Genomic DNA, 9,282 nt, shown 5'->3' on the forward strand with positions numbered 1-9,282 from the left:
CCTAGGTTATCTCCGGAATGTTCGCATAAAGCAGGGTTACAGACTGTAATTACAGGGAGACCTTTACAAATTAGGCCCGTAATGCGCAGCGACCACGCAGGGCCTGTTACAATGGGCCGGATCACACGTGGGTCTCCATGTTGGATAAGGCCGCACCTCCATGTTGGACGAGGCCGCAGGATGCGACGATCTCGTCACAGGTTTTCGTCCGGCGACGTGTGGGACGAAGGGTAAATCTGCCAGTCATCTTGCCTCCGTTGGTGCAACGAGGTAGGCGAAGGCATCGAGCGAAGGGTGGCGTCTTCGCCTTCGCCCCAACATATATTTAACCATAACCATGCAACCCAATATAAGCGAACACAAAATATGACTTTAAGAGAGGCCCAACCGTACGATAGGACTATATGAGTATTCAATAGCATGAGACCCATCAGCAGTTAAGTTAGAAGATTGCTGGTGATATTGAGGCATTGCAAACCAAAAACAAACCGTGAAATGTACTCCCTTGGTGAAATGCTTTTGCAGCTCAGCAGAGTAAAGAAAACAAAATAATTTCTAGGCATGGAACCTAGCCCCAGTGGAAAATTGTACACCACCAACTCATTATTTTGAATGCTCCTTAACGGCTCAACATATTTCAATAAAAAAAAGGGTAATGATAGTCCTCAGTTGACGACATCCAGGACCAGCTTTCGGGACTTCAAGACTGACCACCTCATGCGGCGGTAGTAGGCAGCTTGGAGAAGCGCTAGTGATAGTAGAAAGATCCATTTCACTCCCATCTACAATGGATTTTTGAGTGGATTGTGATCAGGATATGGAGTAGCAAATTGAATAGCAATAGAGCAATCTGAGCGATTTAAGTCAAGAGGTTGTTACCAGCTTTCTCTCTTCCATCTCAGGCTCAGCTGCCCACGAAAGGAATGATACGACATCCTTACCCATCTGAGGGAATATGAGTGATCAAACTTTAGTCCTGCCCCACAATTCAAAAGTACAGGAATCAACATGACAGTTAGTTTACCTGGGCTTCAGTTGCAGGTGTACCATCCTCATACTCAACAGCTCCATCATTAAGCATCTTCGGCATGGCTATGGCACCACCAGGGAAGTAGGGATTGTAGTGCAGACCCTCACGAATCTAGGATGCAAATAAACCAAAGTTTTTATGGTTTGATTACGAGATAACAAGAGCCATGGTTTCAAAGGCGACAAGGCAAACCAAGGTGACCTTGGTATGCCTTATCGCCTAGACGATAAGGCGTAACTAGACCCCCAAGGTGAGCTGGGTCTGCCTGGACTCTACGCATCGCCTTTGAAACAGAAGTATAAGGCAAACACAAAAATGCAAGAGTGGAAGATAATACACCCTTTATCAGAATCATGAGAGATTTTGTAGTCAGTATCTATAGGACACGGTTTGACTAGATTCTGGAATCAAAGAATCATCCATGGTATACATACAGATTAAACTAGTGTTGACCTGAGCAATCGTTGCTCATAGAACATAAAGGATTATGCACTGAAACATAATAATCTGCAGTTCAGTGCTTTCAACATACAACATCATTAAAACAAAAAACACAGTGCATGAGTATGATGCAGTGATTTGAAATGTACCATGCATTTTAAGTGATTGTATATCAGGGAAGAAGTTTCTCTTGACCATTTTATAAACAACGATACTGGAGAACACATCATGGAGCTATAAAGCACACCAGATTGAAACAATAAATAAACAGGTACCTGAACACCAGCAGGTGGATCATGATATCCAGTAAGAAGAGCGAAAACATAGTTCTGACCATTGTGCCTTGCCTGAATGATTGCATTGTGAACAGTAAGCCATACGCAATGGAAGATCACAACAGATCACTGCAAAAAATTAGCTGTAATTACCTTTGTGATGAGACTAAGGTCCGGAGGGTATGCACCACCATTAGCAAACCGGGCTGCTTGCTCGTTTGCATAAGGCTGTGGGAAGCGATCGCTCAGTTTACCAGGGCGGGTGAACATTTCACCCTCATCATTAGGACCATCAACTACCTCAATCTCAGCAGCCATTGCCTTTGTTTCCTCTTCAGTATAGGCCACGCCAACCAAATCACGGTATGAAATCAAGGACATGGAGTGACAAGAGGCACAAACTTGCGTGTAAACTTGATGCCCACGCCGAATTCTGTACAATAATATTTTTAAGATAAATTAGAGCACCATACATGAAAACAAGGTACTAACACTTCAATAAGATTTTTTCCTGGTAACAAGACAGCTAAAATTCGACTTCAGCTTTTATTCTTAAATTAGTAGGTGTCATTTAAGAATTAATATACCCTAGTACACCAAAAAAGGTTGTCAATTTCTGTGCACCAATCCATATTTCATAAATAAGGCTTACACAAATTTGTAAACACTCATGTCAATATAAAATAAAGATTCGTGAAAAGAAGAGGATCTGTTGACTTACGATGCGTGATCATACGAGCTCATGATGCCAGCATGTGGCCAGGGATAATCTGGGGCTGCCAAGCCATGCTCAGCTTCATCAGCAGATGCTATTGTAGCAAAACTCAAAAGACCAGAGGCACCAACTCCAAGAAGAGCCAATGCTCTCAGTCCAGCAGACGATTCTTCATGCTTTCCCCGAAATGAGAAAAGCGGCGACGAACCCTGAAGAGCATGATAATGATGTTGAGACAACTGAGACACGCAGAAAAATGGTACTGGTTTAACCAACTCGTAAACATGCTCCAGAAGTAGTAGTTTTGGTTCTGAATGGATGGCGACAGTAAAAAGGGATAAGTAGTCAATGTAGAGCCAACAGAACTTTACAAATTACCATAATGTACGTTATCTGGTTCAAATCTATACAGTAGAAGACAAAACTGAGAAGCAAGAGCCATACAAGAAACACATGCAGCAGTGATTTATCATCACTTGATGGAGAAACTGTAGATTCCAACAACTTAAACATGTTTTCTATGACTTGTTTTTAAGCATAAACAATGGATTTCAGTCATATTCCATATTGTGATGGTGTACCCAAGATGGATATGTAGAAATAAAAATCACATGGTAAGAAGAATGAATATGGATGTACTCTCTCCGTTCTTTTTTATTTGTCGCGGTTTAGTTCAGAAATGAACTAGTGGGCGACAAATATTCAAGAACAGAGGTAGTAATTTAAAGCAACTGGCAAGCAAACAAAAAGTGCACCAAAATACTTACAACAGACTGGTTGTAGAGAGTTCTCTTCAGGAGCTGGTTAATGCCCCTTGCGGCAGCCATTGAGGATTCTGCAAATTCCAGTACGAGGACTTATTAGTTACATGACGAAGTGGTTTTGATACAATAACTAGCAGGACCTCGTTTCACTCCCATTGACAGAGTGACAATAGTCGACCATTCTAGTGACATCACTTGAAACAAAATCACATTATCACGAGAACAAAATCAAAGGTTGTGTTGCTAATTTCGTCACCCAAACCCGCAACAGATTAAAAAGGCTAGATTTTGCGTTCTAGTGATCATAGACAACGAGGAAATGGCTCTGCAGAACACAACTAGCAATCTAACGCGTCCTAACGAGCAAAACAAAAGGAAGCAAACAGAAATGGTCTCAACTTGGTGTGGACGAATCTCCAGCCCGGTGAAATCCAGACGGACGAGAACGATGCCTCCGGTGATGCACGCGAGGTGAAGTTCCGGATGCCCATGGGACGCTCCAATCGATATGATTCGCACAGATCTAGCCGCCCGATTCCCACGGCCCCAAGAGGCCAATACACGACCCAGGACCAGGAGTCGTCCGCAACTACCGGAGACTAGAGCAGATCACCAGATCGGAGACCCCAGACGCCTGGGACGGGGACAACCAGCAGAAAGCAACGGGAGCAAGGGTCCGAATCAGTTACCTACAGGGTGTGGCGCGGGCGGAGACGCGGAGCTCCGGCGAGCGGCGGCGCGGGGAGAAGGGTCCGGGGGCGTGACCGCGTGAGCGTGAGAGGGCCTTGTGGCGATGCCGATGCCGCGATGCGCCTCGAACTCGGACCCGTCGGGGTGCCGGTCTTTGGGTTTGTCACACTGACACGTGGGGTCGCCTTGCGCCGTGTCTTCCGGACGGGCCAGGTAGGCCCTTGGAGGCCCAAAATGATCGGCTGAATTAGAGGCCCAAATGAATAGGTTGTTTATCTACTTCCCTTCAGAATTGTTCCACATTTAATAAATTTTAATAAATGCACTAGCTGAGTGTCCGTGCGTTGCAACGAGAATAAATAATACCAGTATACTATAATAACTTATATATATAATTTGTGTTATACCGTTATGAGAAAATGTTTCATAATCAATTTGTGATTCTGGTCATACATAAATTTTGTTATTTTAATCTATATGTTTCACCACTACATTGCAACCATCAGTATCATGCAGACTTCGATATATGTCACGATTTGCATGGTCTCATCATTGGAGAGCATGTTCCACACATGCCAGAAGAAATTCCCTCGTACATCGATAATCATGAGACACGTACCACCATACGCTTTTGCTTAAACAAAAAGACAAGTGTGTGTTTTCGAAGAGAATTAAAGGCAAACCGGCACAAAAGCTACCCCAACGGTGGCGAGGATGACGAACTCGAACTGGTTATTGTTGTCGGTCTTCCTCTGTGTCACCTCCGGCGCCAAGATGACGCCACAGTCCTCGATATAGTAGTCGTCGAACGCGCGCGACATACCGCGCGACATACCGAGTATTGATGACTCTTGGCTGAGTTGTAAAACGAAGTGTACCTCTGGTTCATCAGCAAGGTAGTACCCCTGGCTGTTGCACCACCGAATGCGCTACTCCTCTACATACATCATGTTCGAGGACATTCACACAACGTCAGCAACGGCCATTGTTCCAGCGCACAAGAATTCATGGCCGGTCAATAGCGACTTACGTGGCAGGTTGGCTTCAGGTAGACAATGAGTTGGACGATGTGATGGCATCGTCGTCGAATGCGGTGCCCAGAACAACCCGAGAGTCGCCGACGTTGGCGACGACCATGAGGTCCCCTACTTGACCATGGACAGCGCGGAGCAGCCGCTCTGCACCGCGTCCAAGTGACGACAGCGCCGGAGCTTGTCGTACATAGTGGCACATGCGACCACGTAGGACTGTTTCTAGAGGTTGAACTGGCAGTCGCCAAGTTTCTTCTCGTCATCGATGAGCGACCCCAATGCGAGTGTCTCCTGCTAATGGTGTCTGTTCGGGGTTTTCAAGTAAGAAACATGGATTCATGTTTGGCGTTCGTTTATAAAAATGACTCACGAGTCAGAACCATGGAAAAAAATTATACGAAGAATAAATGTCACACATGCAAAAAAGGAATTTAAGTTGAAAAATTATTCAAACAAAAGAAATTGCATGCAAGGCTTTTCTTTAAATACTACTACCTCCATCCAAAAATATAATTCAAGAATCTTGGTGACACTTATCTACTACTACACATTGTGCAAGGGTAGCAGGTGGGCTTGGGGAGAGATGTAGTAGATGTGTTACCTGTTATAAATGTGAACATAAACACACATGTGGTGCAGTGGTAGCTACTGCTGGCATTTGCTTGGGAGGTCATGGGTTCAAATCCCCTTGGGGCCATATGTGTTTTTTTAATTTTAGCTAGACGTCGTCTGTACGGGGGAATGGGAATGGGCTTTGCGGGGAGGGGAATGAGAATGATAGATATAGAATGGTGGCAAAACATGGGAATGGACTGTGCGTGGGGAGGAGGGAATCGGAAAGGCAGAACACGGAATGGGCAGAACAAGGAATGACAGACTACTATTGCAGCCTTAATAAGTAGTAGAGATTATTAGGGCTAATTTAGCAACTCATTTTTCCAAGTAATTCCCATTTTCCTAAGGTCCCATTTGGATTCATGGAATTGAATTCTATTTTAATAATCATAATTTAGGTATGAATCAATTAAGCTAATATAGTTTTATATAGAATATATGTGTATACTATTATTGGTCATATGAGAGAGATATTTATTTTTTATGTTTGTACTAGGGGAACGAGATGAAGAGTGTGTCATAAGTTGTAGAGTAGAAACATAGACTAGTGATACATAGAACCAATTTCCATCTTCTTGTCATATGAATCTAGGATAGACTTATATCTAAACTATGGAAAGTGATGGAATGTTAAATTACAAACCAAATAACCTACTATATTGAGTAAATTCCAATTCCTTTAAAATGAAGGGGTCCAAATGGCCCTTAAGGGTGTTGGCGTCGATTTGGTCACCAAACACTAGAATGAACCGCCTGGTGGTACTTGACACCTTTAGATGATGTAGGGTTGAATAAAGTTGAAGATCTTTAGAGCATTGAGTCACCTCACCTCTATGATGACCACCACCTATTTGGGGTCAAACAACAACGAACCTTAGGGCCTTCTCGTGATGAACAATACCTTTTGTTCGGCTCTATGAGTTGGACAACGGCGGCGGTCCACGATAGGTCACCGAGTCGCCTAGAGGTGCGCCCTACGCCGAAGCAGACGGTCCGTGGCAAGGGGTCGGACGGTCTGCGACCTAGCGGCAGAAGCGATTTCTTCCCTAAGTCGAGGCGGACCATCCACGATGTGCGTAGGGTCATCTTCCTCCTCGTTGGAACCTAGATCCCACCCCCTAGGGGGAGAGATCTTAGGGTGCTACGGGTCAGCAGGTCAACCAGGGCGTCCCCAGACAACGTAGAGTCACCTAGTAATTAAGAGATCAATTCGAGGAACAGACCTTGAGTGAAGTAGATCTTGTCCCTCAGGAGGGATATGATCCTTGGGTCGTTTTGGGGTTGCTAGGCCACCCAAGATGGATTTAGACAACGTAGAGTCGAATAGAGGTGGAGGTGGATCTGTAGAAAGCTACAACTAAAACTACTTTACATCTACTCCTAGGTAAGGAAAGGTAAATAAAGTATAGAAAAACATGTCCGTCAGTGTTTGCCCTTATTCCCTTATTGTTTAAGCCTTCTGGTCAGGCTCTTTAAGTTGGCCATGATCAAGCGCGTGTGTGGCAGGAGACCCAGGCATCATCATTACTCCTCCTATGTCGTGTCAACCCATGGCCTTCGTAGCCGGAGCCTTAGCGCTCCTCATTGTGTTGTGGATCCTGTAGACCATCAGGGGACTCAAGCCTAGGCTTGGTAGGCCATGAGTGAGCTACAGGTCTACAACTCCGTAGGTTATGAGTGGGGCTCTTGTTGGATTATGGGGAGGCTACGCTAGCGATAAACAAAATTTTCAACCCCATAAAACCAAGAACTACTGCGGTTATAGGTCATGGAATTACCACTAGACGCGCGGGGCAGCGGAAGACGTCTCGATGTAGATGAACGCGTCGAGCAGTGTCGTGCAGTCGCCGACGTCCTCACGTGGTTCGTCCTAGTGCTCCAGATGCAGCACCTCCGAGGTATCCACACGTACAGGGAGGAAGCGTCGCGTACCGAACTGCTAGGCTCGCGACGGTGGCTTCGTGACGGCGAGAGGCGAGCGGCTGCTCGTTTGCTAGTGGTGAATTAGGGTTAGCCTAACCGCGCGCCCGTCCCTCATTATATAGGCGTTATGGTGGGCTTCTGACTCCGAGGCCCATCAGTAACCCTAAAGCCCGGTCTAATTTCGGATCTAATCTGAGTTAGGCTTCCTTCCCCTTAAGTGTGTGACCCTATAGGTTCACATACAAATAGACATGGCCCGAGTACTCTTACTTGGCCCAATAATTGACAGCGGCTTCTAGCAAAACATGTCAACTCCTATGCGCACGTAAAGATCATATCAGACAAACCATTGCAACATCACGTATATGTTGTTCCCTTTGTCTCACGATATTTGGTCTGGCTCTAAGCTGACCTCTCTTTCTCGATACTGTTAAATGGAATCCTTTCGATGGTTAACTCTTAACCCTTAACCCTAGCATGGCCATGCATTTCTTGATCCAATCACTCGAGGGCCCAGAGATATCTCTCTCAAGAAGAGAGGGACAAATTCCATCTTGACTGACCATGCCTCACAACATGCTTCCTGACAAACCCAAAACTACCTTTATAACTACCCAGTTACGAAGCAGCATTTGATAGTCCCTAAGTAGGTCAATCCACATCTTGAGAACATGCGACAATCTTAGGTCTAAGGACACAGCATACATGTTGCAAAAAGAGAACTATATTATAATATCTCACATTGGGTCGGTCCAGCCTCATGTCATACATGCGCCCACATTATTAGTTTGACATCTCCATGTCCATGACTTATGAAATGTAGTCATCAACTAATATATGTGCTAGTCATCGACTCTGACAAGGGACATCATTTAGAATAACCATACAAGTAAAGAATCTCACAAACAATTCACATAATTGTTAATCAATACAAGGTACCTTTCATGGATATTCAACTAAGCAATATATATATCATGGATACAAAGAAATATACTCATCTCTATAATTATCTTTAGGGCATTTTTCTAACAGCTCTGTCCTAGGTTCACAAGCCGTGAGTGGAAGGAAGACCAACTCTCTGCGGCTCGTTGCTAAGCGTATTTAATGCGGTTAGTCATTTATGATGGGGCAGTCTAGGGGTTAGGTGCGGAATCCACTCAAGTAACTTCCTCTCGATTCACCTTACCCTCCTTCCGACTCTGCCTCACCCGACCCTCGGGCTCAGTGCCTCAGAGTTATTTAGGAATGGGTCCTTCTAGGACATACTCTTCCTTCGTCTTCCCTCTGACTCATGGGCCTCCGGGGTCTGGGGATCTGGTCCCCGACAAGACTATTTGAGTGTTCTAGTTGTACGAGTATTTGTGTTGTCTATGTTTTGGCTTGTGCATACCTAATCAAGCAGCAGACGCAAGCATCTTCCTAAATGGACGTTGTATCAGTGTTTGACCTACCTGCCCGAACAGGCAGTAGAAAACAACATCTTTGTAGTTTTCAAATTTTTGAAAAATGCTATTGTGAAAGTAGCCAAGAGGGGGTGAATAGTCGAAACCTAAAATTTATCACTCAATACAAAAACTCAAACCCGGTTAGGCGTTACAACGAGAATTAAATCAATCAGAGTGAGAGAGAGTAGTTCTTCTTGATAGTGTTGCTCTTATGATTATAGAATTACTTTGGGAGCAATACAATTGATTTAGAATCAAGTGCAAGCAAGAGAACTTAGAGAGAGGGAGAGGAAGAAACAAATCATAATTAAGCACAACACAAAGAATACGTGTGATTTATTTCCCGAGTTTTG

General features: G+C 44.6%; 1 protein-coding gene across 2 annotated transcripts; it reads right to left on the bottom strand.

Moving 5' to 3' along the window:
* Window positions 1-351: 351 nt before the first annotated feature.
* On the bottom strand, window positions 352-4,080 carry LOC100194151 (cytochrome c1, heme protein). 2 transcript variants are annotated; one of them, NM_001139201.1, is made up of 8 exons: window positions 3,915-4,031; window positions 3,229-3,296; window positions 2,468-2,670; window positions 1,900-2,179; window positions 1,747-1,818; window positions 1,025-1,141; window positions 880-945; window positions 352-782 (listed from the first exon to the last, which is right to left on the bottom strand). In NM_001139201.1, exons 2-8 carry the CDS (start codon window positions 3,286-3,288, stop codon window positions 666-668), a joined length of 915 nt encoding a protein of 304 aa, NP_001132673.1. In that variant the 5' UTR covers window positions 3,289-3,296; window positions 3,915-4,031; the 3' UTR covers window positions 352-665. The 2 variants fall into 2 exon arrangements, with proteins under 2 accessions (NP_001132673.1, XP_008661695.1); XM_008663473.4 differs by having other exon boundaries at window positions 433-782; window positions 3,919-4,080.
* Window positions 4,081-9,282: the final 5,202 nt, after the last annotated feature.

This window comes from Zea mays, chromosome 1 (genome assembly GCF_902167145.1).
Source record: "Zea mays cultivar B73 chromosome 1, Zm-B73-REFERENCE-NAM-5.0, whole genome shotgun sequence".
NCBI lineage: Eukaryota > Viridiplantae > Streptophyta > Magnoliopsida > Poales > Poaceae > Zea > Zea mays.

Bases quoted from the DNA above. Each gene is read 5' to 3' on its own strand.
- LOC100194151 (NM_001139201.1), bottom strand. From the start codon at position 3,288: ATGGCTGCCGCAAGGGGCATTAACCAGCTCCTGAAGAGAACTCTCTAC. The intron at 2,180-2,467 runs GTAAGTCAACAG...ATTATTGTACAG, and splicing joins AGCTCGTATGATCACGCATC to AATTCGGCGTGGGCATCAAG. The intron at 946-1,024 runs GTAAACTAACTG...ATATTCCCTCAG, and splicing joins CACCTGCAACTGAAGCCCAG to ATGGGTAAGGATGTCGTATC.